The 26739-nt window shown below is 47.4% G+C and overlaps 6 protein-coding genes across 9 annotated transcripts; 5 read left to right on the top strand and 1 right to left on the bottom strand.

Moving 5' to 3' along the window:
• Window positions 1–33: 33 nt before the first annotated feature.
• Window positions 34–1606, top strand: LOC120452579 (pyridoxal phosphate homeostasis protein). The gene is made up of 6 exons (XM_039636863.1): window positions 34–137; window positions 206–302; window positions 370–582; window positions 653–800; window positions 865–1106; window positions 1171–1606. Exons 2-6 carry the CDS (start codon window positions 210–212, stop codon window positions 1237–1239), a joined length of 765 nt encoding a protein of 254 aa, XP_039492797.1. The 5' UTR covers window positions 34–137; window positions 206–209; the 3' UTR covers window positions 1240–1606.
• A 1617-nt stretch (window positions 1607–3223) lies between these two features.
• LOC120452111 (myosin regulatory light chain 2) lies at window positions 3224–5194 on the top strand. The gene is made up of 3 exons (XM_039636190.2): window positions 3224–3373; window positions 4061–4303; window positions 4509–5194. The coding sequence occupies exons 1-3, from the start codon at window positions 3371–3373 to the stop codon at window positions 4929–4931; spliced, it is 669 nt and encodes a 222-aa protein (XP_039492124.1). The 5' UTR covers window positions 3224–3370; the 3' UTR covers window positions 4932–5194.
• A 1657-nt stretch (window positions 5195–6851) lies between these two features.
• LOC120453311 lies at window positions 6852–11417 on the top strand. The gene is made up of 10 exons (XM_039637967.1): window positions 6852–7054; window positions 7379–8291; window positions 8354–8906; window positions 8961–9617; window positions 9679–9962; window positions 10017–10338; window positions 10399–10483; window positions 10539–10728; window positions 10798–11078; window positions 11134–11417. The coding sequence occupies exons 1-10, from the start codon at window positions 6988–6990 to the stop codon at window positions 11253–11255; spliced, it is 3474 nt and encodes a 1157-aa protein (XP_039493901.1). The 5' UTR covers window positions 6852–6987; the 3' UTR covers window positions 11256–11417.
• Window positions 11418–11612: 195 nt separating this feature from the next.
• LOC120453585 lies at window positions 11613–13123 on the top strand. Of its 2 annotated transcripts, XM_039638346.2 has the most exons (3): window positions 11613–12003; window positions 12060–12862; window positions 12928–13123. In XM_039638346.2, the coding sequence occupies exons 1-3, from the start codon at window positions 11677–11679 to the stop codon at window positions 13067–13069; spliced, it is 1272 nt and encodes a 423-aa protein (XP_039494280.1). In that variant the 5' UTR covers window positions 11613–11676; the 3' UTR covers window positions 13070–13123. The 2 variants fall into 2 exon arrangements, with proteins under 2 accessions (XP_039494280.1, XP_039494279.1); XM_039638345.1 differs by having other exon boundaries at window positions 11614–12003; window positions 12060–13123.
• Window positions 13124–16712: 3589 nt separating this feature from the next.
• On the top strand, window positions 16713–25595 carry LOC120453410. Of its 3 annotated transcripts, none has more exons than XM_039638109.2 (7): window positions 16713–16852; window positions 22041–22134; window positions 22372–22707; window positions 22801–23565; window positions 23743–23872; window positions 25058–25382; window positions 25465–25595. In XM_039638109.2, the coding sequence occupies exons 2-7, from the start codon at window positions 22106–22108 to the stop codon at window positions 25593–25595; spliced, it is 1716 nt and encodes a 571-aa protein (XP_039494043.1). In that variant the 5' UTR covers window positions 16713–16852; window positions 22041–22105. The 3 variants fall into 3 exon arrangements, with proteins under 3 accessions (XP_039494043.1, XP_039494042.1, XP_039494041.1); XM_039638108.2 differs by lacking the exon at window positions 16713–16852 and adding an exon at window positions 17798–17894; XM_039638107.2 differs by lacking the exon at window positions 16713–16852 and adding an exon at window positions 17798–18334.
• LOC120453412 lies at window positions 25407–26474 on the bottom strand. The gene is made up of 2 exons (XM_039638110.2): window positions 26261–26474; window positions 25407–26058 (listed from the first exon to the last, which is right to left on the bottom strand). The coding sequence occupies exons 1-2, from the start codon at window positions 26472–26474 to the stop codon at window positions 25682–25684; spliced, it is 591 nt and encodes a 196-aa protein (XP_039494044.1). The 3' UTR covers window positions 25407–25681.
• Window positions 26475–26739: the final 265 nt, after the last annotated feature.

The following is a 26739-nucleotide window of genomic DNA, read 5'->3' as shown; positions in this document are numbered from 1 at the left end:
TATTTTTCAAATAAAAAGTATTTTGTTGGTATATTTTGGTAAGCTCAGGTCACACTGCCAAACAGCTGATTTCGCAGATTCCAAAGTTTTGTTTTTATTTTTGCAAAGCTGATTTCTTATCATTGAGTTAACCAACCGTAACTACAATAACTACTATTTATCTCTACTTATAAATGTTGCATATTAATCATTTCGCATTTCTCAGTTAAATGCTAAGACGCATCATGGCGGAGTTCGACGTGAAAGCCGGCCTGCAGCACGTGTTGAAGCGCATTGACGAGGTGCTCCTGCAGCGGCCCAAAGTTAGTTCACCTAATTAAATCCATTTAGTCATGATCTCCTGAATGCAAATCATTATCTGCCACACAGGAAGTTGCAGCTGCCAGGCCGCTGCTCGTTGCAGTGAGCAAAACAAAGCCGGCGGAGGCCGTAATCGAAGCCTACGAGGCCGGACAAAGGGACTTTGGGGAGAACTATGTGCAGGAGCTGGAGGAGAAGAGCCGCCACCCGGACATACTGGCCAAGTGCCCCGACATCAGGTGGCACTTCATAGGCCACATGCAGAGCAACAAGATCAACAAGGTCAGCATCATAAGCTTCCATCCATTATCAGCAACTTTATCTTGTTCAACTCATTGTTTATTTGGTACAGGTGCTCTCTGTGCCCAATCTGCGCATGATCCAGACCGTGGATAGCGAGAAGCTGGCCACCAAACTGGACGCAGCCTGGTCCAAGCAACAGCCCACCCCTGAGGAGCCACTGCAGGTGCTCATCCAGATCAACACCAGTGGCGAAGATGGTGAGTCGCACGCCCCCAAGCCAGCCAGCTGTATACTTACTTTCCCAAATCCTTCGACCTCTAGTTAAGAGCGGAATAGAGGCAAAAGATGCGCCTGCACTCTACCAGTTTATCAGGAGCAACCTCAAACACCTGAACCTGCTGGGCATAATGACCATTGGCGCATATGGCTTTGACTACAGCAATGGACCCAATCCGGATTTCGTGTCCCTGATGCAGGTGCACCGATCCATATGTGAGGCGCATTCTTTGGCCCCGGACTCGGTGCTCGTCTCCATGGGAATGTCCAACGACTTCGACAAGGCGGTAAGCTGCAAACCGACTGAGCAAGTTCCGTCGCTAACTATTTCGTTCCAAACTATTCCCGCAGATCGAAATGGGCAGCACAGTGGTGCGCGTTGGCTCTTCTATTTTCGGCCATCGGGCGGCCAAGGCGTGAGGAGGTGAGGAGGTGAGGGGATGTGATAGGAATGCGTTGCGGGCACTGAATACAGTCGATTCCCAATGACGTCCGACCTCCCGACAGAGCGACAGAGCAGCCTCCAAGTTCGCCCATGTATCAGGTGGAACTGGGTATATTCACACAGACTAACCTAGTAGAGCGTCAAAGAGATGATTTGGCGTTTAAATTTAGAAACCCATGAGATAAACAAATGTTATGTATAGGCTGTTGTTCACCTTATTTGATTGTTAACCCTTCATAAACAATGCTTCCAGAGTGTCAAAAACCATTAATATGCCCAGATACATTCGGCACCTTGGAAAACTGAATACATTTGCGGCAGTTTTCATTAATTTGAACATTCCTTTGACTGCGTCTTGCTCGTTTTTTGCACTTTGCGCTATTTATATATTCGCGCATATTCAATGCTACTTTGCGTATTAGATTGTGGGCAGTTTTTCTTCAACATCTTCTTGTTTTGGTTTGGCCCCAGGCCAAAAAGTCGCCTGGTTACGTGCCAAAATGGCAGCGCCAAGAGAGTTTTCGCCGAAAATCACTTTCAATGGAGCACGAAGAAGACTGCAGCCGAAATCGATTTTCATTATGTCTGATCGATGAATTATGAAGGCTTTCTCGCACGGATCGCATCGTTAATTGAGATATTTTCCGTTTCATAATTATGCAAAAAGCCTTAATTTATTATAATATCAGCCAGCGAGGGCAATGAATTCAGGTGCCACAGAGTACATCATATAAATGTTGTTTTGGAAATTGTTTTGCTTTATTAAAATATTTACTATGGCAAGGAGAAAGCTTACTGAATCGAATTAATTGCGCCAAAAAAATCTATTATTAAGTCTATTATCTAAATCTATTAAGTCAAAGAATGTGTACTATATGGTTAAGTCAATTGGGCTTAAATTGCTTGTTAAAAACTAAAATTAGTTATTTTCAAAAATACACAATTCTTAATTATTCTTGTTGATTTTGGTTGTACAAAATTGCCCAATATTCCCCACTCCACCGCATAAATTATTTTGAGTATTGTAATACCTAATATATGTATTCAATAACAAGGTTAATGTATCATGACGTGGTGCTCAAAGTTGATCTGAAATGGAAATCCTACAGCCTTCCCATTGTTATGCAATGTCCGTGGATGACTAGCATATAGATAAAGTCAGATGTTTATTCCACATTTGTTGCCGAAATAACTCTGGTCCAATATCGGGTTCGTTGGATATTTATGCGACACGAAATCCGCCCGATCGCCGTGTATACAGATATATATATCTATATCTATAGATTTGGAATTCTCGCCGCTCGCCTCTTTTCATATTGCACAATGTGCGGGGCATTTCGAAAACAAAAAAAGAATTGAAAAAGAAAAATAAACGTAGGCGAGCAAAACATCGAGTATATAGGCGTATATATATATTATAGATATATATGTATGCTGTTCGCGGGCGAACGAAAATGTAGGTGATTTCAGCGCAAGAGGACACCTTTTGGGAGGTGGCCTCTGGCCAAGAGATGGGCCGAGTGGAGGAGAGCAGTGTGGAGCATAGTAAAAGAAAACAAAACAGAATCGAATCTGAGGATGGGGAAATGTATCCACAACAGAGAGCAGCGCTACGAACCAATCCGAATCGGCCCGAAATAAATTCCGAACATATGTATAGGCTGCTGCTGCCCAAAAGCCAAACAGCCAAGTATCCGAGGAGCCGCAGCGTTTTCACTGCCTTTAAAATTAGATTTTTGATTAGAGCAGCGGCCGATGAGTAAACACCTCGGATACAGCTACCCCATAGGCTATAGGCTATAGCTATAGCCATGGCTATGGCTATATCTATATAGATATAGCCGCCAGCCCCCGCCGATCTCCTGGGCGGACCTCGCCTTGCAGATACTAAAAAAGGCAGCACGAATATTGCAGATACGGATACAGCGAATGGCGCCCGAAGTGTCCACGAAGGTGGCCGAACCTCCACGAGTGGCCCCAATGGTGGGAAGAGGAAGAGCTCCTCCGAGCTCTTAAAACATCATTGTCTTGGCGATAAAATCAGCCAGAGATTCAGTGTGCTCTGACGGCTCGACTCGATTAGACAACACATCAAAGTTCAGCACCATGGTAAGGACTCGTCCCGGAATATCACTATAGCCCAACTGAACCGAAACGAAACGAACTGAACCGAACTGAATAAAGCCAAACTGGACACCAAGTGCCTGGATACATGCAGCAAGGATAATGCCGATCAGTGCCGTGAATCGAAAGATCGAGGGGATATGAATATGAAGTGAACCATAACTCGAAATCACGGTGACCCCGATTCACCTTTCGTTCGAGTATGCAGTGAGAATAGTGCAGAAAGTTCTATAAATGGATCGATCGTTCTCATCCAATTCGATCCGATTCGATACGAAGCGAGTGTTACGCGTCTGTAACGTAATCCGATATCCGTGTCGGGGAGCGAGCGAGACAGCAAGTGGCGCACGGCGGAGAGCTTACGTAATATGCGTCCGGTTTATTTATAGAACGAGTGGAAAACTTTTTGCCTTGGCTGCAGATACATATTTTCTGGCTGCCTATTGAAAAGCATCCCTCAAATGGTTAATCCCCTTGAGGGATAACCCTCTACGAACATCATTCCAATGGTAGATCCTTGGGATTACCTACAAAGATTCTTAATGGATTTACTCCAAGAGTACAACTTCCAGAAGCGGAACTTTCGGACCATAACGACTAATGACTGGCTAGAAATCCCTAGAATCCCCCTAGAATGACCCTACTAATAAACACCTCCTTTTCTCTCCCCAGGCCGATGAGAAGAAGAAGGTTAAGAAGAAGAAGACCAAGGAAGAGGGTGGTACTTCCGAAACCGCTTCTGAGGCCGCATCCGAGGCAGCAACCCCAGCACCAGCTGCAACTCCTGCCCCGGCCGCATCCGCCACTGGTTCGAAGAGAGCGTCGGGCGGATCCCGTGGCTCCAGGAAGTCGAAGCGCGCTGGCTCCTCGGTCTTCTCTGTGTTCTCCCAGAAGCAGATCGCCGAGTTCAAGGAGGTGAGTTTTGGGCGGCACTCGAACGTACATCATCATTCATCATCAGCAGTCGGTCACAAATCACTCGAGACCCATCCCAACATCCCATCATCCCATCATCCTATCATCCATACCATACCATCTATCGCACTTGTCCAGAAGACCAAGTCACCAACCCACTCTTTCTTTCTATCTCTCTCTCTTCGTTTCTGTGCGGGATCGATAGGCCTTCCAACTCATGGATGCCGACAAGGACGGTATTATTGGCAAGAACGATCTGCGCGCTGCCTTCGACTCCGTCGGCAAGATCGCCAACGACAAGGAGTTGGACGCCATGCTGGGCGAGGCCTCGGGTCCGATCAACTTCACCCAGTTGCTGACCCTGTTCGCCAACCGCATGGCCACCTCCGGTGCCAACGATGAAGACGAAGTTGTTATTGCTGCCTTCAAAACATTCGATAACGATGGTCTCATCGACGGTGACAAATTCCGCGAAATGCTCATGAACTTCGGTGACAAGTTCACCATGAAGGAGGTTGATGATGCCTACGATCAGATGGTGGTCGACGACAAGAACCAGATCGATACCGCCGCCCTGATCGAGATGCTCACCGGCAAGGGTGAAGAGGAGGAGGAGGAGGCCGCCTAAGGCGCATCCGATCACATCCTAACTTCTAACTCAACATCCATATTACAGCCAGAATCAGAACGTTAAATCAATCAGTCAAATCAGTAATAATAAACGTAATTAAAAGAAACGCTCGTTTACATATGTAGATTCTCAGTATCTTGTAATCTCTCTTTTGTTAACCATCACCAAGTATCAAGTATCTAGTATCAAGTACCAAGTACCTTGTACCAAGAACAACAACAACAAAAACACCAACACCACCACCAAAAAGATCAACAACATCCGATCAAACTGAAAAAAGAACTTCTTCAGCAACATTTGGTAGCGATCAGAACCATTTACCATGTATCTGTCCATCATAGTTAGGGATACTTACGATCGATCATGTTCACACTGTCACGGCAAGAACTGACGCGTAGTTTTCTAGTTGATTTACTGTTAAATTTTACACGTAAAATTTATAAAACAAATGCTATCTATTTTATTTAAAACACCTATAAAATCAACAAAAAAAGCTTAAAAACAACAAACAAGCCGTGTCTATTTTTATATCGCTGTCCGTTGAAGTACTAAAGAGTGATGAATATACCACATCGAGATCTAGATCGAGATCGCAAACGAAATCGAAATGAGGATGTATGATATATGATGTATGATGATGTATAATGTATGATTTTTGATGTAGGGAGGAGGAAGACGATGTTGATGGGTAGCCAGGCTGGATTCGTTAGTCCTGTGCCCACGAGTTCACTTTGATTATGAATATGACTATGAATTTTTTAGCCAGTTTTGTGAGTTACAATGTTTTTCGTTCGAGAAATCTCGCAGGACCAGGAGAGAGAGAGGTAAACCTATAGCAAAACTATTGTTAGGGAACATTTTAACTGAGAGCCAAATATATATCCTACTATCACAAAATATTTATCGTTATGCATATCTATCGTTCGTTACTTACTTATCAGTTATGAGTTATCAATATTATTGCAAGTTATCGAGAGTTAGGCTAATAACAGAGAAACATTAAGTTCATTCACTCAAATTGTTAATGCGAATTTATATTACATTACTACTTACCACCACCACCACCACTTCAACTTTCTGCTTATGAACTATCAGCGATATAAAACACCCAAAAACGAACAAACAACCCAAAATGATATCTGAAATATGAAGAAACATACGAACAAACAACCCAGTGTTTCTAGTTAATGCGTTTCGAAGCTTCCAGGTTGATCCTCCTACCCCGGGAAGTAGACGGGCGGGGGGGTTTTTAGTTTGAATAAGGTACCCGGTACTACAAGTACCTAGGCTGATCGGAGGAGGCCTCTATATATTGCTATATTTATGTACTTCTAATACTCAGAACTCAACACTTAACATATAACACTCAATACTCGACACGAGCACACACTCACACGCACACTACAATCCATTTCAAAATGCAACATGCAACAAGTTGTTAAACGCGAATCGAATCTTTACTTCAGTATAATGTAAGCTACACACGGCAAGATGAGAAAATTCACAAAACTTTAAACCCGGTCAGAAATATTAACGAAAGAATAACAAAAAAAAAAACCATCTAAAAATAGTAAACAAGTAACTGTTTTTATACAACACAACTAGATGATGATACGATGACGAAGTCTTGGAATAAAGCACAAGAGAGTCGTCTTGAAAAAACAACAAAGCCCTTGGAGTTTGACTTTCCCAGGGAAGGGGTTTATTTTGGAGGGGGTACTTACTGAACAACTGACAGCTGAGCGAAGCCGGAAACCAGTTCCAGGTCAAAACAAAAGCAGCGATAAAGCTGGGGAGCCAGCGAGGCGGTGGAGCGCAGTGGGAAACTCCCCACACTTGGCCAAGTCGATGGCCAAAACCGAACACGAAGTAACTGCCAGTACGAGCAGCTACCAGTTTTCAGTCGAGTTTCGAGGCGCACGCATGCGCACTACGATGTGAAAGTCAGCCACGCTCGCCATTGCCACAGCACTTTTCCATTCGAACAGCGCATTTCTAGGAATCTGGTTATTCCGGGGGCACCACAACCAGAACCACAACCAGCACCAGAACCATGGCTCCAGGTGGTCAGCTTTTGTGGCTGGCTTCCGTCTGCTGGATTGCATCACTAATGAGTGGCGGTGAGTGCTGGGAATCGGTTATCCGTGCATTGTATGCAGATATTGCGTGGCCCAAGAAAACGAAAGTATCTCAGGCTGTGTCTCAGATATCTCACCACACTCTAGAGTGCACTGAGAGAAATCACAGGTTATTAAATAAGTTCAGGGTGAACTGAATACTTATGCCGGATGCTGGATATTTTGATTGGAAGTTAACTAAATTTGCATCTCTAATGATATATATTTATATTTACTTCATTCATTTAAATTTCTCGCTGTGCACCTTTGTGATATCTCACCTGACTCATGATGGCCCACTCTCACTGTCGTTTTCGTGCCTCTCAGCTGATGCACAGCATCTGATCGCCTACATCTCGCAAAGAGGTCTGCACGGAGAGATCACCTTTCGGCAAATGAATGCCACCACGGTGGAGATCAAGGCCAATTTGGAGGCCACTCTGCAGTACCCCGACCAGGTCTGGAGTTGGGCAGTACGTCGCTTTCCCGTGGACTACTCCAACACTGATCCCGACGAGCGCTGCGAACTGAGTCGCTTGGGATCGCAGGTGCTGTCCTTCGATGAGGACTTGGAGTACCTGGTACTGCCCGGCAATGAGACTTCCACCTGGGAGCGTAACATGCAGTTGATTGGGGATCGCGGCATCTGGGGCAAGTCCCTGCTGCTCACAGAGGTCAACGCGAATGCACGGATCTGTGCCACCATCACCACCATCCAGAGTTCCGTGGAGCACATGGCAGAGGCTCGTTTTAATACTCCTGTGGCCGGATCCGTCCATTTCCGCTGGCTGGCGCCGGCGGAGGGAGCTGTGGGGGATACACTAATCTACTCGGATCTCTACCACATCACGGCGCAACCAGCTGCGCTGGAGGAGGACAGAAGTCAGGCTGGACCGTTCACCCAGCACCACTGGAAGATCTATGTGACGGACATCTTCAAGCATGACCACCATCGCACGGAGGACAACTGCAACTTCCTGCAGCAGGTGTTCGATCCCCAAGGAAGTGGCGCTGGCAAGGGCATTGGCGATCTGGACGCACGTCTCGGCAGGATTGGAGTGGCCAAGAATGCCCTTCGTGCGCCACAACGCAGCGTTTTCAGGGATGCCCAGTTGGCTCTGCTGCCCTCGGATCTCACCATTCCGCATAGAACTCTTTACTTGGTACTTTTCGACAACCAACATCCGGATTCGTACCTCGCGTGCACGAAGATTCGCCATGTCCAACCTTTGACCCACAAGTAAGTGGTTTTTACATCCCAAGCGGTTTGAAAGTATAACCATTGTTCTTTGCTAACCGCAGAACTTTCATCAACTCGGGTGGAGTCAAGGGAGAGGTTACCTTCACGCAGCGCTCCAAGTTCGACCCCACTTTCCTCAATTTCACCTTGGAAGCACCGCTTTCGCAGCATGTGAGTCGCAAGTTCGCCGAAGATGTGGCCGCCTTTCGGATTCACAGCCTGCCGCCGGTGCCATCGAGAATGGGTCACGAGGACTACTGCCTGACCACCGGGGACATGCATAATCCGCGGGAGCTAAACGAGAATATACCACCACCCGGCTATGGAACACAGGAGCAGTATCCCGTGGGCGATCTCTCCGGGAAGCTGCAGGGTCGCAATAAAGGCTACTGGCATCAGTATGTCTTGCCCGGCACGAGTTCCGAGTTGAATGGCCTCTACTGGGACGTATTCCTGCCCCTGCAAGGACGCCAGAGCATTGCCCAAAGGAGTCTGGTCATCTACACCTTCAATCGATCGAATGTCACGGACATTACAAAGATGATCTGGGGCTGTTCGAGCCTAAGTCAATACCAACGAAATGGGATCTACCAGCAGAACATGGTTACGGCTCAGGTGGGTAGATGAAGTAATATTTGATCCTAAATCCCAAATCCGCTTGTATTTTAGGTCCTCTTCCGCTATCCCGTGGTGGGTCGTGTCATATTCCGGCAGCCGGCGGAGCAGCCTTGGCAGGATACCACCGTGCTATTTGAGTACCTCATCCAGGCGGATGGCTCCACGCAGAATACTACGCACGATCATCGCTGGGCAATCCATAGCAATGCACCCGGCAAGGACTTCTATGACTGGCAGCAGAGATGCATTTCCGCAGGACCTGTGTATAATCCCTTCCGCGTGGATTGGGGCAATCGCAGTGTGGACGACTTCTGCCAACCCAGCATACCCGCCATGTGCCGAGTGGGCGCCATGGATGCCAGATCGGGAACCCTGACCATCGCTGGCGGCAGGCGAGTGGCCCAGAAAATAAGTAGGAAAATGTTTGTGGATGGCAATTTGCCACTGTCCGGCAGACACAGTATCCTGGGTAAGTCGCTGGTTATCTACGAGGATAGTGGACCCAAAGCCAGAGGCGAGCGATTGGCTTGCTCCGCCGTGATTGGTCATTTCCGGCGGAAAGTGGTGGCCAAGGAGTGGTACGCAAATGGAGACTCGTTGACAGTCAGCGGTCGCGTGGAGATCACCCAGCAATCGGAGTATGATGTCAGCAATGTGGAGGTGCAACTGAAGGGACTGCAGGATAACACAGGATACCACATCCATAGGGTATGTATCTCTGTAACTCTCAGGGTATCTTATGTGCTTCCACTTACCTTCTGTGTTTTAGACACCCGTGGAAGCGAACTTGGCCTTTCCCTGCGAGGCATCCACTCTATATGGTCACTGGAATCCCTTCGACGTCAGTCCAAAGTCATCGCCTCCTCCCAAGAGGGGCACCACAGATCAGTATGAGATGGGCGATCTGAGTGGAAAGTTCGGAGGTCTTGAGGGAGCAACACAGTTCGAGGATTCCTACAACGACACGAATCTTCCACTTTTCGGCTACAACAGCATCATTGGCAGATCTGTGGTTATTCAGAAGAAACAGAAGAATGCCCGATGGGCCTGCAGGTGAGATAACTATAATTAGTTGAGATTTTCATGTAACTTAACCTGTAAATTTAGCACTCTGGAGCGTGGCTACAGTCCCAGTGAGGCCAGGGAACTGAGAGCCATTGCCTCGTTCCATCATCCCACGGGATACGCCTACGGTTACATTAAGATGACGCAGCTCATCCACAACGATGGCAGCCAGTCGGAGACGGTGATCGAGGTCAAGTTACGGCATCCGGGCAAAAACGATCGCAACTCTACGCGAAACCACAACTGGCAGATCTTCGTTAATCCCGTGGGCGTGGATGCAGCCGTAAAGCCCACAATTACGCGCTGTGTGGCTGGCGGTTATGTTTGGAATCCATACTACACCCAGCTGGCGGATCCCCTGAATGTATGCTCTCCACTGATATTTAAAGGATATTAATATATACACAAAATCACTCCTTTTCAGCTGGATCTCTATGAGCAGGAGTGCAGTCCGGATAATCCATTGCGCTGCTACGTTGGCGATGTGGGCGCCCGTCTGGGAACAATAGGTATAGGTATACTATACATCTCTCAGAACTTTTCATTATATACATGGCTTTCCAGATCTTGGAGCTGAGCGCGTTGTCCTGACCGACTCCAACTTTCCCCTGGAAGCTCCCGTGGGCGCCATCGGGCGTTCCATTGTGATTTTTGGACCAGAGCACTCCCACGAGCGGTTTGCTTGTGCGAATATAGAACCCGATCACAACGTCATCAAGTACATAAACCTACAGAAGCCACCCCGCTTCGTAGTGTAAGTATAGCTACCTCTATCAAACACATAACTCCCTTCGATAGACGAACTCTAAACATTTGTGTTTAGTGCCCAGTTTCTGGATGAGCTACGTTCGGTGATGGGCATTCCGGAATGGATGCTGGATGTGGATGCGCGTAAGACCAAGGAGCTGCATGGTGGAGCCTGCATCCAGATGATCATCCACTTCAAGGGGCCACTGGCTCACAGATTGGAGTTGGATATGTCTCGCTTGATAGCCGCTGGTAGATTGGATGCGCCTAGTCTCTTCATTCCCGGCTATGTGAACCAAAAGCGAAAGGCGACCATTTCCTATCGCACCTGTGGTGTCAGGGATACCAATGAAAAACGTGAGTGTATAAAGTGATAGATGCAATATAAATATCTTGATAATCTCATCCACAGGCACCAAGAACTTCAAGGGTGGCTTTTACTCCTCAAGCTCAGCTCCAACCGCACCAAAGCCCTTAGTATTAGTCTTCGTAGTCATCGGCTTAGCCTTTAGGTCCTCTAACTGGACATTGTAATGTAAATTTGTTAAATACTCAAAGCGTTGTAGTCACTAGATTAGCAACTATATTTTTGTAAATTATTGTACATTTAATGACTCATGTGACTATGTACTTATAGTTATTAAAGTCATAGTTATCATCCTGACTGTGAAATTCCTGCACATGTGTTTAAAGTAAAGATCCCACGTGGCACTCGAATTGGTGGTGGATTTACTTTCCCTTGCTTTCCCAAACTCAGAGGAACTGACCTACTATGTGGGAACTACTATATGGAAGCATAATCCACCACCCAGCGAGACCCACCACTTCTGGTTTCTGGTTTATTTCTGCGCATGAGTCTTGCCCAATCGATTTTTCAGTACATACATACATGCCCCATTCAATCGAGGGCAGGCATTCTTTGGTGATAGACGCACACTTGCAATCCGACTCCAGAATGCAGCTGATTCTCGTGGCGACCTTGCTGTGCCTGGCACTCGGCTGCTGCAGTGCATCCATAAGTGGGCCGTTCATCTTCTGGGGCCACGCCAGAGTGTCCAGCCTGCAATCGCAGGCCTTGGTGGAGTCGAGCAGCAGGGAGCTGCCGCTGACGCAACTTTTCACGGAGGCCAAGGCAATCGTGGTCTTTGTGCGCAACGCAACCAATCGACTGGAGGGCACCAGGTATCCCAAGTTCCAGAATCTCGTCAAGAGTGGAGCCTGGAACTATCTGCCACAGCGAAGACTAGCAGCGGAACCCTTCGGCTTGAATGCCAACATTGAGGTGAGTTTTGCACGCTAAACTTAATGAATTATAAATAAATTGTATATATTTTCTAGGTTGTGAGCCTCTCGGGACACGGCGAAGAGGATGACTCTGAGATTCTGTTGGCCTACAACGAAGCCGTGAACACCTACGGCCGCGGCGAGGTGCTGGGCATCCTGGCCAGCCGCGAGGAGGAGGCCCACTTCCTGGCCAAGCGGGAGGCTTCACCAGCTGCTGAGGAGGAGGAGAAGGCGAAGGCAGCCGACGGCCCAGAGGAGACCGAGGCCAGTTTCATCTACGTGGCCGAGGGCAACAAGGCGGTGCTCAGTCTCAATGGACCACTGGAGCTGCGGCTGACCAATGACACCCTGAAGCTGGAGGAGCACATCAAGCAGATCACCTTCGATGACCAGCGGGCCAAGGGTTATGGTCGCTTGAGCATCACCTTCATGCATTCGGGCGAGAAGTGCACGCTGCGATTTAAGTTCTCCCTGATCCGCGGATCCTGGACATTGCGCAACGTGGAGGTGGAGTACCGGGAGCTGAAGAGTGTCCTGGTGGCACGTGGCGATGAGTACACCCTGCCCTCCGCACCGCTGGGATTCTCGTACCGCTGCTCAGCGGAAAGCGTCAACTTCCTGAATCCCGCGCGGAATGAGACCATCCAGAGTCTGCTCCTCAGCGATTTCCAGGTGCAGCCGTGGCTCAATGGACGCCTGGAGTATGGCGAGGTGTACGACTGCATAGGATTCGTGACGGCGCCCATCCTGGCAGGACTCTTCGTGGTGACCCTGCTCCTGGGCATCCTGGGACTCGGCATCTCCGCCATGCTCAGCATGCACACGCCCAATCGATTCGAGAGTTCGCGCAGCAAGCAGTTGACCTTCACCATTCAGGAGTAGGAAAGCCATTGAGACTTCAGTCTCGGATGACCACACTCAGATCCTCGGCAGCCATGTTCATCCAGATCACCTACGTGGCCTTCAAGCCCCTGGCTCTGTTCACCCTGGCCATCGAGTTCTTTCTCATCCACCTGCTCTTCGTGTTGGTCGTGCTTTACGTGTATGTGCTATGGTATTACTGAACAATTTAACGTGGAGATAAAAAAATATATGATATACTCGTAATAGTTGAGAAAGATATTGGAGTTTTACTGAAGAAGTATTTCCCATTAATGAGTTTGAGCATGCCATGTTGGTCAAAAGCAGCTAATTTCCTTCAACTGAGTTAAATAAATATAAATAATTAAAGGGCTCTATAAAATATTACAAACTATACATACAAGTGGATTATAGCTAAAAGAGATCTTAAAATAATAAAGCATGCCTTTCGGTTACAACTTATGAACTGCATAACTAAGCTATCGCCTTATTCTTACTTTGAATTTCATGTTCAAGTTTGTATTTTCAACAGCTTTCGAAAAGTGTGTTGCAAGTATCTTCTTATCAATTATTTATGCCACTCTCTTCGCGGGGAAGCCAAAGTTCGACCCACAGGAAAAAGTGAAAAGCGATGGGATTCTGCGCAGACTGCCAAAAAAGGATGAGAGGAGTCTGGCTGGAAATTCTGGTTATCTCGACGGCGGCTCACTTTTGTTTTTAGCCATTTCTCTTCCCGGCGATTGTCAGCTCACTTTCGTTGGATTGCTGCCACACAGCCGCAGTGTGCGCAATTAAGCCGCATTTGGCCATAGAGATGCGTGGCTTAAATGCACTGGGAAAAATCGGAAGTGAAAATCTAGAAAGTTACAGAGATATCTTTCATGAAGCGTAGGAGCTGAAAGAGAGCTAAGCTTGAATATATTCAAGATAAATTATAAATATAGGATGTTTACTGAATCAGTGATCGATCAGCAGTCAAGAAACTGATTTATAAATTCATACAAATAAAACTTTTTAAGTTATTAAGAGATATATTTTTAAGGGGAATAGTTACATTTTCCCTGACACTACTTTATCTGTGTAAAAGTATCTGTATCTCAAGCTGGACCAGAGCCAAGCCCAGTCTGGAAGTGGAAGCCTCGTTTATTTATGCATCATTAAGTCACGCCAATGGCTCGTTTGGGCCACTTTGGTATATTTTGCGTGTGCGTTTGTCGGCTAGTTTTCGGTTCGATTTCGGTTTCTACGACTGACACTCGACACCCAAAAAAACAGAAGACAGTGGACATTGGACAGTGGACAGCCAACAGAAGACAGTGGACAGAAGACAGTTGCTTTTGGCTGTGGGCCACCCACTTTTCTCCACAGATTTCCCGCATATACAGTACATACATATGTGTGCAGCATCCGCCGGTCCCCGAAAAAAAAGATAGAGATGCAGATAGAGATAAAGATTGGGGCGACTTATTGTTGGATCGGGAAGTGGGTCGCCTTCGATTGCGTTCACTTTTTCCCGCGCGGCTTTACTTTTACTGTCAACCGAACGTGCCCCAAGTGGCAAGTTGCGCGCTGGCAGTGGCCAGTTCACTGACTCAAAGAGAGAGTGAGAGTCCCGCACCTGATTCTGTAATAAGAATCGCGATCGCTGGCAAAAGTTTGTGAAAGTTGTTGTCAAACGGCTGGCCAAACCAAACCGAACCAAGCCAAACCAAAACCAAAGTCAGCCTGTCAAGGAGCCGGGCATATCAGCCACATGATGCGGCGAGCCACCGAGTGGGTGCACTGAGAGAAATCAGGTTGCTCTTAGTAATGAATGAAATCATATAGTTCTTTATTGAACACTTTCCATTTGTTGTGATGTGGCTGTATTGCTTTAAGAGCTTCTATAGTGTTGAAGTTCTAAGTACATTAAAGTTCATTTTCATCATTAAACTTTATACAACTATTTATTAGCCATTAGTCTATGCAGTGAGTTTGTTCATATTTATTGATAATTTCTCCAAAGCCTGCAAAGAGTTACTGCTATTGCCTGTGAGTCCCAGGAGGGGGTCTAATTTCTCCTCATCGAAGTGATGAGTGCTGTGTCCATTTGGGTTTAATTGCAAGTTGCGACCGCATCGCAGACAAATGTGTGCACTTTGCTCGAGGGCCTTATATAAGAACACAGATAATGCGGCATGAAATTGAATTATTTTCACGGAAGCCAAGGTGAGAGATTTGAGCCGTGAATGCACCACAATGGAGTGGATTTTTGAGGGGCTTGGGGGGCTTAATCAATTCAAAAAGGGCTGCAAGCAGCGGAAATGGGCATTGTATCTGTATCTTTGTATCTGCAATCGTCAGTGATGTTTATCTGCGAGATTCGTGCACTTGGCGATGAGGTAATGAAATTCATGAGGATTACGAGTGCATCATGGGATGATTGGTACTCCGTACTCGGTACTCGGCACCTTTGGGAACAGTTGCAGTCGAGTAGTTTCTCCTCAGAGTGACCAACTTGTGGCATCCACATCCATCTGGTCATGGCTCAGAAATCGGGGCAAGCTATCAATCCTAACGATCAATCCTAACGATCAATCCAGTCGCTGAAAGTCACTGAAAGTCGCAGTCATTCCGAGTCACTTAGGAGGCGAGATTGCAGTTTCCAAGTGGCCATCTATGTGGCGGCCAGTTGGGTCTCATAATTACTTTGCTCAATATTTGTGTTAAAGTTTTACGACTATTGCCGCATTTTTCCAGCGAAAGAGAAATCGCCAATTGGCAGGATTGGCAGATGTCTCCAGTTTCTGTAGGGGCTGAGGCAGTTGCCTCACTTCGCCTGACAAATAGCTAATAGTAGTGAAAAGTCGAAATGAAAAGCTCGAATGGGGGGAATGGGAAAAAAAGTGAGATGGATGGAAAAAAGCAGCCCAAAATCGGCGACATTTCGCACATGAACATGAAGAGCGTTACACACTAACCATTAACCAACTGGCGACAAGCCGATGCGTTTAGTAAATCAAAGCGTTAATTACTTGATTTGGTAAGCGGTTTCCCAATGCCTCTCTGTTTTTCAGCTCCCCGCCACTTGACAATTTCTCGCAAATATTTGCACACCTGTCGGCGTTGGCGAAAAGTGAAATGCGTTTGGAAACGCAGGAAAAGGAAGATCTGCCAACTACTCATTCCCAGGAGAAGATACAGAAACACAAATAGTAACAGATACAGATGCAGATACAGATGGTTCGCTCCATTGCCGGAGACCTTGACTTATTAACACCCAATCTTAGAGCCCTGGTGCTGCGGATTACGGCAGATAAGTACGCTAACTCCGCGAAGATGCGCCACTATTTTTATGGCCGTGTCGCAAGCTTAACGCCCTGTTAAGCCGGCTAAATGCAAATGCCGCACACATCTTGCCGCGAATAAATGGGCTCCTCCCATGGAAAATACCCCTTTATGGTACCAGACCACTCAACTCACCTTTGTGGGAGCTCGTTAATTGCTCCGCTTTGGTTACAGTTTGTGGAGCGTCTTCCAATTGCGCACAACATGTGAAGGTGGCGCAATTTTCGGAGCTCGGAGTTTGGAGCACATGCATAGTGGTACACCATTTGGCCCGAGGCCGAATCTTTTGGCCAAGGCGCTGGCAATGGGCTCCAATCAGTTGGCGTCGATCTCGGCTCATTCTGGCTCATTTTCGCCCCACAGCGAAGCTAATAAAATTATGATATTCTTATCGCACTTTGATGTCATGGGAACTTTAATCTTGTCTATCTAGTAAGCTGAACTTTGATTGTTAAGGAACTACAAAGAGTAAAGCAATCGCATTTTAAATAACTTAATAAAAACTATTTCAGTTCTTGCAAAAGTGATTTGTTTTTTGCCGTGCATGCCAAGCGTTTGCAGTTTGGGAGTCAACAGTTGCTCCCTTTTGTTTTCGAGCCAACATTTTTCACCGCTTGCCGCGTTTGCCGCCGGTGAAATTAATACGCCTCTGGCATTGGGTAATTAAGCTAATTAGCTGAGATTGGGCTGAAACCGAAGTGCAGCCCACCCAGCTCAGATATATATGCAAAACTGAGGCGGCAAAGTAGCTACCGCCTTTCCCACAGTTGCATCATACAAAGTCATCAAATCTGCGCTCTTCGATTGGAAATTCTTTTATTACTTTCGGCATCTTTAGAAAGCTGGTCATTGTGCGATTTCCTACCCAGCTTGCTGCTGCTGCTGCCAAAACCGCACACACTAACCCAAATTCCCCAATCCCATGATGCGGAGTCGTCCATTATTGCAATTAAACTAACAATCGGTAAATGGTAAATGGTAAAATGGTGAAGTGGTAAAAGAGCAGCTGCATCTGCGCCGGTGGCTTGCACTTTCCGCTCGAAGCGGCGAGCGCTTAACTTGGCCAAAAGCAAACAAACATCGCCCATTAGTTGGCTCAATTCGAAGCGGCAAAAACAGCTGCCACTACAATGTATCTGCTGCACCAGAACTAGGCACCTGAATCGAGTTATTATTTTGCACATCAATTGTGAACTGTTCATATGGATCAAAAGTTTTGGAAATAAATTGATCGTTTCGTTTAAATGCAAGTTACTGAAACTCTAAGGTACACTATACAAATATGAACGAATATTTTATAGTAACTAAAGTAAAACCGAATTCTAAGGATAACTATCATGGGTGAATCCTTAAACATCCATTTACTTGAAGTTTAGTCCTTCTACTTTAGTACTTGTACATTTTTTTGCACTGTGCATTTCTGAACTTGCCCAAAATGCTTCTGCAGAGGAGGCAATCTCTGCTGGTTTTTGAGCCAACTTAGAGCTGAAGTTGCTCTCTCTTTCTCTTTTTGCCAGCGCTCTCTTTCGCTCCCGTTAGCAAGCGACTGTGTGTTCCGCTGTGGTCATGACATTCGTTCAGTTTCAGTCTGCTTTGGACTTTTACCGCGATCGGTCGTGCTCCGCAACTCGCGATTTTCCAGTTTCGAACAGATTTTCCACCAGTCTCGAGTTTCCACTGGTGGAGGCGCGTGCTTAAACGGTAAACAGCGAGAAGAATCGGGCGCAGAAGAGTGAAGGCGGGAAGACTGAGCACTGAAGACTGACAGCTTCTTCGCGGAGACGAGGAATTTCCCGTGGCATTTGCCACCCAAATGTTAGACGAGTTAATGAAGTGCAAAAATGTTTGTAGACTGAGTTGTTTTGCTGCTGCCAAATGAACACGAAGGCGCCTTCAACTTTGTGATTTGCGGTTGCATTCTCCACAAGATAAAAACTGTGGCTGCAATCTGCAAAGAGCACAGAAAAAGACAGCCTGTGCTTTTTGACCCTGTCGCTTTCGGCAGCAAAGTGAAAATTGCTCGACCGCCGAGGAAAAGCGGAAAATCTGCGACTTCTTCGGTGTCAAGTGAGAAGACGACCTGGCGATTCTCCTGCGGATTAGTGGCACACTTACCCACAAGCAGCGCCGCTGAAAACCATGTAAGTGGCACGAAAACATCTCGTATCCACCATGTGGGAGTGGAGCTACCAATGGAGTTGAACGCTCCTCGGATAGAAACATTATTTAGTGCCAAGCCAAGCGCTAAACAAGATACTTTCCTGAGTTGAGCATCATAACTGGGTGTTATTAACAAGTTGCTTCTTTGAATTAGATACTTTACACGCATCAGGCTCCATTAACTGGTAATAGTTTAGTTTTAATTCCTTTTGAATTGAGTGCGGCTACGTTTCATCTTAAATTTCTTCTGTGCCGTATCAATATGCTAATACAGAAATATAAATAAATGATAAATGTGCAGCCACGCCCAAAGCAAACAACAAACTATCCAAACAAGCATAATTGCTGCTCCGTCTGTCATGCAAACTGCCTTGTTAATTAGTTTTCTTTTCTAAGCTCTTAACTATTTGCTATAGACGAGACCATAAAATGAAATGATGTAGAATACTCCCAAATAAAAATGAATGGCTTAAGTAGTGCGATACCTGTGGAGCTGGCAGTGAGAATCCGCGCATAATGAGATGCGTTGCCCAAATGCTTAGATGCTGAGTGTCTCATTATGGCTGCTTAGTCAAAGGCTGGTGTTTGCTAATTTATGCGGATTATGCGGGGAAGAGCGAAGATCTTTCCCAGAAATGGAGACACTGAGGCAGGCGACGCCAATTAGCTGGCCAACTTGCAACTTGTAGCAACCATAAACTCGCCGCTGTCCGTATTCTAATTGAATGGAATGGAATTAACCCAGTTTCAGCCGCCAACTTCTTCCCATCATAATTGAGGTGGTGCTGGCCAAGAAGAGTGGTTCCTGGCAGCCAGAAAAAAGTTAATACGAATTAGATTGCCGGGGAAGCTGTCAAATCTTGATGGGCTGGACTTAAGCCCAAAAGCCTAAGTAGGTGAGCTGTAGTTTGGGGCCCAAAGGCCCGCGGGTGTCTTTTGTTTTAGCCGCGGACTGTTTATGCTTTATGAGGGAATCAATCAGTATTGGAGTTATAGATATGCTAATTCGCAATCGATCGAAAGATATGGAAACAAGGGCCGTTTCTTCCCTTTGTGGAATGGGTGCCAAGAACAGTTAGCGATCGTTCCACAAACAAGTTTCTTCTTTTTTTTATTCGCCATGCAGAACTTGTGCGTTCGCCTTACGACAATAAATTCGCTCCGCTTTTTGTCTGGTTTTTGTCGGGATTTTGAGGTCAGCTTGATTGGGTCGCTCTCTTTGATTAACGACTAGCGGAATGGACTCCACTGTCTGCTGCTCTTCTTGCCCTTTTTTTTTTTGGCAGTTCCCGTCTGGCGGCTAATTGCCACGGGCACAGGTGTCTGATGGAACCCCGGCATGCCACAGATCGTTGATCGCCATCAAATCTTAATGGCAGCCGCACGCCAGCTCCCAGCTCAAACTTCATTCCGAGCTGGTTATGGATACCATTATGACACAGAAATGGGAACTCTGGAGTCCAGGGCATCAAATGGGCAGTGCTCAACATCTAGTCAGATTGGCGATTTCCATTAACGACCTTGCAAATGTAGTTAGATGGTATCTCAATAGGTTGCCATGCCAAAATATAGCCACTTAAAATAGAAATCATAGCTGTTAGAGCCTATCTATCTATCTATCTTTCTATCTATCTATCTATCTATCTATTGATTCTTCATTTCCAGTTTCTCTACCTAAGAATATACCCTGTAAATCCCCCCGAAAAGCGGTACCAAAGTAAGGGGCAGTACTCGATTGCATGCGGAGCTCGGGGTCGTGGCAATTAGAAGTTTGTTGGCCTGCGAAAGTATGAAACTATCAGAGCCAGCGACTTCATAACGAATTGTTGTAATCACAATAATGGCGAGCCCCCAGAGTCATGTTTGCCTCATGGCCGGCCCAACAAATCATTTCACATCGCCACATTTCTATTTTGCTATTTTCGCCGGGTTCATTAAACCAACTGAGACCCCCAGTGTAACTAAAAGCCGCAGCCAAAGATACAGATATAGATACAGATACAGCTACAGCTACAGATAGAGATAGAGATGGGTATGTGGGGTATATGTGGGTATATGCGATGAGTGGTGTTCTTGCGTTGTGGCGACAAGTTTGGCTTCCGTTCTCAGCCCGCTCATTTGTCAGCAGCTTACATAACATATTCCATAGGCCCCCTTCTCCAAACTCTTTTTTTTTGTTTTTGTTTCTAACTTCACTGAACCCAGCGAAGCGCATCCCAAGTGTCATGGCCACGTTTCTATGGCTTTCCCAGCAGCTCCGCTCTTTCCGCTGGCATCTTTCAATTTGTCGCCCGTGTAGTCATAATTGCCTGGTAATCGCGGAGCCCTTTCTTTGTGGCCGTCATGTCTGGATTCTCGCTACATGATCCCAGCGAAATGCGGTAATTTTTGTTTATCTCTCGCATTTCGCACACTGCATGTGCAGATCAGCACCGAACTCCACTGATGACCAACCAGATAATCCTGCCTGCTGTTTTGGCAACACGCACGCAGATCGGAAATCCGCTGTAAAATCTGTGGCACCAACTGTTTCCCACCGGGCCACGCCCTCGACTCTAGTGGAACATTCTTTCCCAGCTGAGACAGTGAGACACACCTTCTCGTGGCCGCCACCTGGTAACGGCAGGTAGGTAGGTATTGCCAAAGCGCACTTACGGGCCTTCAATTAAGGCGTCTACCTGTCCGTTAAGCCGGTTAAGAAGTCGGTTAAGTCGGCAAAGTCGGTAATGCACGATGTCTGACCTTTGCGAGCTGGGTCACTGTCACCTCCGGCTCCAAGTTGGCTGTTCGCTGGAAGTGTTACTGCCGCCAGACACTCCAGAAAACGTTATTAATTGAAGTTAACTATTTAAAACACTTGTGGGGTGCTCGGGCCATTAATTTTAAGTAAATATTACAAGCATTTACTGAAGGTTCTAGAGTGATCATGTGCTTTTATTTTACTAACAAGCTGTGTACCCAGTTCAAGCCATACCACTGATTTCTCTCGGTGCATCCGTATGACAGCCACTTACCTAATCGCCGTGCTTGGCTGCCTTTCCGGACTTTTCGGCTGGTTGGCAAACATTTAATGTTCTCCGCAGCTCGATTCTCGGGAAGACAAACATGGTCAGCTCTTTTTCTTCGGTTCGGGTTGGTTGCCCCAGTGTCCGATTCCCTGCAGCCCCATCAAAGTACTTAGTACTGAGCACCCAGTCTCTGGAAAAGGGGAGCTGCTGCAGGTGCCCAAAAAGTTCTAACTCAAATAGCTTCTCCGATGCGTTTATTCATTAACCCATTCCAACAGTGCATAGCCCACTGCAAAGTAAAAATTTCAATTAGGCGCACTGCGAGTGGGGGTTAAATGGCATTTTCCTGGCCACCTGGGAAATGGCTGGCATTCGAGACGCGGCTGCAAGGAAAGTCGCTTTGTGCGGAGGCCCTAAACATTTTCCTAGTTGTCATAGTTGAGGTGGAAACTCCCACTCCCACAAGCAACTGACAACTGACAAGCCTGGCGATTGTAGATTGTATTATGCACGCATATGGATAACTTATGATAAATTATGTTGGCTGGTGCTGCTGTTGTTGTTGTTGTTGTTGCTGTTGTTGCGCCGGTGAAAGTGCCAATTGTTTTGTGCGCGAATTCTTGCCAAAGAGATTTCCTATTCGCTATTAATTGTGGCATTGTGTCTGGCGCCTTTTCAGAGCCCTTCCCGCGGAGTTTGCAGTTTGGCGACCAGAGCTGAAACCCCAAACGCATCGTCATCGTCATGGAGCCCACGCCCACACCCAATATGCTGTAAGCAGTCCCACTGAACTTGCGTCTCAAAGTCCGCATCCGCATCTACATCTGCATCTACATCTGCATCTATATCTGCTTTTGAATCTGATCTGCATCAACATCTGCATCTGAATCTGATCTGCATCTGATCTGCATCTCACTGACTTTGCATCTGCATCTGTACAAAGCCATTCCATTAACCCACAACCGAGTAACCCGAGTTATCCGAGTAATCCGCATCTCCAACGCCTCCAGGAAGCAGATCCTGCTGAAGAACCACCAGGACGCTATTCTGCAGCTCCAGGGCCATTCTCCGTCGCCTCCCCTCTCCTTTGGCGCCGCATCGATGGCGGACAGCAGGGAGCGGATTCGTGGACCCTCCAGGGATGGACGCGAGTTCCTGACCAGTCCGCGTCAGGTGCTTCGCCGGCTGATGCTCCTCTCGGAGGGCAGGCAGTACCGGGAGGCTGCTGGCGTGGTGGGCAGACTGGGTCCCTCGGTTCTCAGATCAGTGATCGCGGAGCTGCCGCTGGACCTGCTGCTGGAGCACCTGCCGCACAGTGCCTACCTTCTGGAGTCCTTCTTTACCAGGTGAGTTATTATACAATTTAGTAGTTAAATCTTCAAATATTGTAAATGCAATTTATACGATTACTATTTCTTTTTTATTGAATTTTGGCCCAGATTGACCACCTTGAACACCACTCCCAAGCCAGAGGTGCCCAGTGAAACGGTGGCCTGGCAATTGGTGCGTCTGTTCGCGAATCCCCATGAGTCGGGACTCCGGCAGAGATGCACTCGACTGCTGCAGGCCTTGGCTCAGTATGAGCCAGGACTCCGGCAAACTCTGAGGGAGCGGAGACGCAGCTTCGATAATGCCGTACAAGGTCTGGGTGTCCATGGACTCACCACCGATGCCTCCGGCCAGCTCATTTCCCTACATGTGGCCCTAAAGACCGAGCTGCAGCGCCATGTGGACACCTACAAGATGGCCATTCACAAGCTGGAGGAGCTGAGCATGGTGACGGTCAACCAGGACCCAGCTCACTCCTCCCACCAACGATTGCTGGCCATCAATTACGGGGACATTCAGCAGCGACTCATCGACAACAAGACCCTGCTCACAATGCTGGACAAGCCGGCACTGAAGCAGCTCCAAACGCTGGTCGAGAATCTCAGCACGCGGGTGGAGAACGACAAGGAGGTGCTCACCTGCGTGGGTCAGGTGCGCCGCCTGGACGCACAGGCGCTCGTGGAGAAGCGCCCCGCCGCCGGCCTGCTGATGAACTTCTCCCGCGGCTGCGAGGTGGTGCTCCACATGATGGGTCCCGAGGGCGGTCCTCCCGGCTCCGCCCACTCCATTGGCAAGACCACGCCCCCCGGTGGCGCCAGCACGAGCAGCTGCAGCGATGGTTACCACTCGGACGACTCTGGGAGCGATGACGGCAGGTGAGCAAATGTTATGTTCAGATTCTTACACTTGACCGAGTTCCAATAAGGTGCAACACCCACACAACGATCTCAGCCAAATCAGATCGCGACCGCATCCAACTCTCACCTGCCCACGTGCCCACATGCCACACTCCCATTTCTGATCTCTCCATCTCCATCTCTGTATCTCCACAGCGAAATGGTGTCGCTCTATCGGAATCTCTACGTCGAGAACCGAGCGGACGCCTTGGAGGCGTTGGACAGTCTTCCCCAGATAAAACACGCGCACAGCCTTAAGGGGAAGATACTCTTCTCCATGATCGTGGTGAGTCTGAAGTACCCAGCATTCATATGTTTCTGGGATGGATTGTAGATTGCCGACCTTAGATATGTCCGAACTTTCAATAATGGCTTGTTAAAGAGGCCGAATAAAACCAATTTCGAGATTACCTCGATCGGGAGAAACTAGTGCCAATTGCGAGTCGGACTTCTTTTCACTTTTTTTTTGGGAAGATAAATAAGTTTTGGGAAGATAATTAAGTTTTCTATTGGGTGTGTTCACTACCATTTTGTTACTGAACTTGTATTATTCTGTATTTTATTTTGCTGCAAAGCTTTAGCTGGCTGAAGAAACCGATAAAGAATTAGAGATTTAATCATGAGGAGAAATTAAAGCCAGTCAATCAGTCACTTGTCTTTCGAATATAAATCGCAAACAACATAATTTTACTTTTAGTTATAATTATCTGCTTCGTTTTCACTTGTCAAGACAGTACGGCGTTATTTGTGATGAATGGCGTCAATTTATTATGGGCGTTCATAATCTTTCAGAGTGCCAATTCCATGTCAATAACATTTTAGCTTCACAATGCTAAGAGATATTTTTCCCAACAATTCTTTAAGCTATTCAAATAGAATGAGGCTTTTGTCAAAAGTAAAAAGCGATTGTTTTTAAATTGGGGCAAACTCTTCCAACTGCCACTTGGCCGGTCAATAGCTGTCAAACCTTGATCTTGAAGTAGCCTCCAGCGTGCGCACTGCTTGCACTGCTTGCCTAGCAAGCTAGCACAGCACAGTGACTCCCAAACCGTGAGACCAATTCATCCAGCGAAGATTACTTTCAATTTTCAAGTGCTTGGCCATCAATTACAAGCGCCAAGCCCGTGGGCTCTGGATGCTACAAATCCTGTCAGACCACAAATTGCGATTGCAAAATATCCATTTTGGCCAGATCGAATTCGCACTGGCGGATTATTAGGCAGGTTGGTGCAGTGAAAATGCGAGGGAAAGTGGAGCCGCAGGGAGCCAGAAAATTACGTAGGCGCTTCGGATTTGAATCACTTTCGATCGCAGATGAATGACGCCTTTGCACGAAAATGGTACCATCCAATCCCGATTAATTAAAGTCATATATATTTTAGATTTTCAAAGCTTTATTTATCTGTTCATAAGCAACTTAAGCTAGAATGAGGCATGGTCTAAATGAATATTTGCTTAACTATTGGTACAGCTCTCCTTCCGCCTGTGCCACGGGATGCGGGAGCGGAAGGTCCTGGAAGTGCGCCGAGTCCTGAACTGCCCCTTGGACAGCAGCAGTGAGACCACCTTGGCCCTGGACAGATCCGTTCGCCAGCACCTCTTCGAGACCGCCGAGAGTTTCCCGCTGGGCGAGATCGAGCGGTCGGTGTTCAACCAGGTGCTCTCTACTCTGCACGAGTACCCCTGCCTGGAGTCCTGCCCCCCGCTGACGCACTACGTCAGTGCGTGTGTTCGCCTGGCCTGGCGGATGATCAACCAGAAGGCGCCCTACTACCTGGACATGGACTTCAACCTGGGTGCGTTTCTAATCAATCATATAATCAATTTCTTAATCAAACTTTAATTGATTGTCATTAAATCTACGTAAATCCCATGCAGGCTTCCTGAGGCCCGAGAAACACGAGCGGCATCCCCAGGCGGACCGGCGATCGGATCTGATAAAGGCCTTCCTTTGGCCCGCCCTGATGCAGAACAACCAGTGCGCCTTCAAGGCGGTGGTGGCCACCTGAGCTAACCTGAGCTAACATGAGCGTCTTAAGCTAACCCCATTTGTACATACTTGCCCCACTCTTATGCAATAAAGATTTGCCCTTAGCTAAGCGTAACTGATGGGACACAGCCGGACGCACTGGCTCCGGACTTTGTTGGTGCAGAGCAGTGGGTGCTCCGTGTAGAAGTCCACAATTTCCGAGGGCGAACCGAAGCAGCGCTCCTGGCACTTCTTCTGCCCAATGGCGTAGCGCTGTCTCCTGTCCACTTGCCTTATGAACAGGTGATAGTACTGATCCGCCGCCCAGATGCTCACGATGTACCGAATGCACTGGTCGGCTGCCTTGAAGGGACGTACCAGGCAGGAGCCGTCCTCTCGTCCATGGAGCATTCGCTCCGCCGTGGGTCGATCCACTGTGAAGTAGTACTGCTCCTTCTCCACATGCCGCTCCTTGATCTCCGCGTAGTTGACGTCGGCAGCGTCTTGAAAGAATTCAAAATGTAGAATCAGTTAATGGATTTAGATACAGTTTAATCTTCCAATTGAATATCAACCTACATTAACTTGTATCTATAGTTAGAAACTTAGACTCAAGAACTCTGTCTTGCTGTTTCTTTTTGTTTATATGCTATCGCTCTGTGGATTTGGCTTTGTTTTGGAGCCAAGAGATCGCCGCGTACTCACCCACAATGACGTAATCCTCACGGGGCTGCTGATGTGGATCGTCGTCAGTGCTGGAAACCCGTTCTGCGACGTCACTTTCCTGACTGGCCTGCCGCTGATAGCCGAAGCAGCAGCTACAGAAGGCGGGCGATCTCACTTCCATCAGGCTGTCCAGCAGGCGAACCAGGAGATTGTGCAGTACCGTCCAGTAGACACGTGCACACCAGCAGCACATGGCGCCAATCCGCACACTATGGAGCTGTCCTATCCCCGCGACCTTGGATTCGATGGATCGGTGGCACTGGAAGCGCCGCTCCCGGCGCACATCTTTCGCTATCGAGCTGCGCTGAAGACTGACTACTCTGTGACCACAGCACTAGACGAGGAAGCAGAAGCAGAACCCAGAATTCAGAATGTAGAATTCAGAATTTAAAATTCAGAATTTAGGAGCCGCGAACAGAAGCCGAAGCGAAGCAGTCTCGTCTGGCGCTGCGTCTTAA

Source organism: Drosophila santomea, chromosome 3R, assembly GCF_016746245.2.
Source record: "Drosophila santomea strain STO CAGO 1482 chromosome 3R, Prin_Dsan_1.1, whole genome shotgun sequence".
Lineage (NCBI taxonomy): Eukaryota > Metazoa > Arthropoda > Insecta > Diptera > Drosophilidae > Drosophila > Drosophila santomea.
The sequence above is the reverse complement of the archived record's forward strand: the minus strand, read 5'-3'. Positions and strand labels throughout refer to the sequence as shown.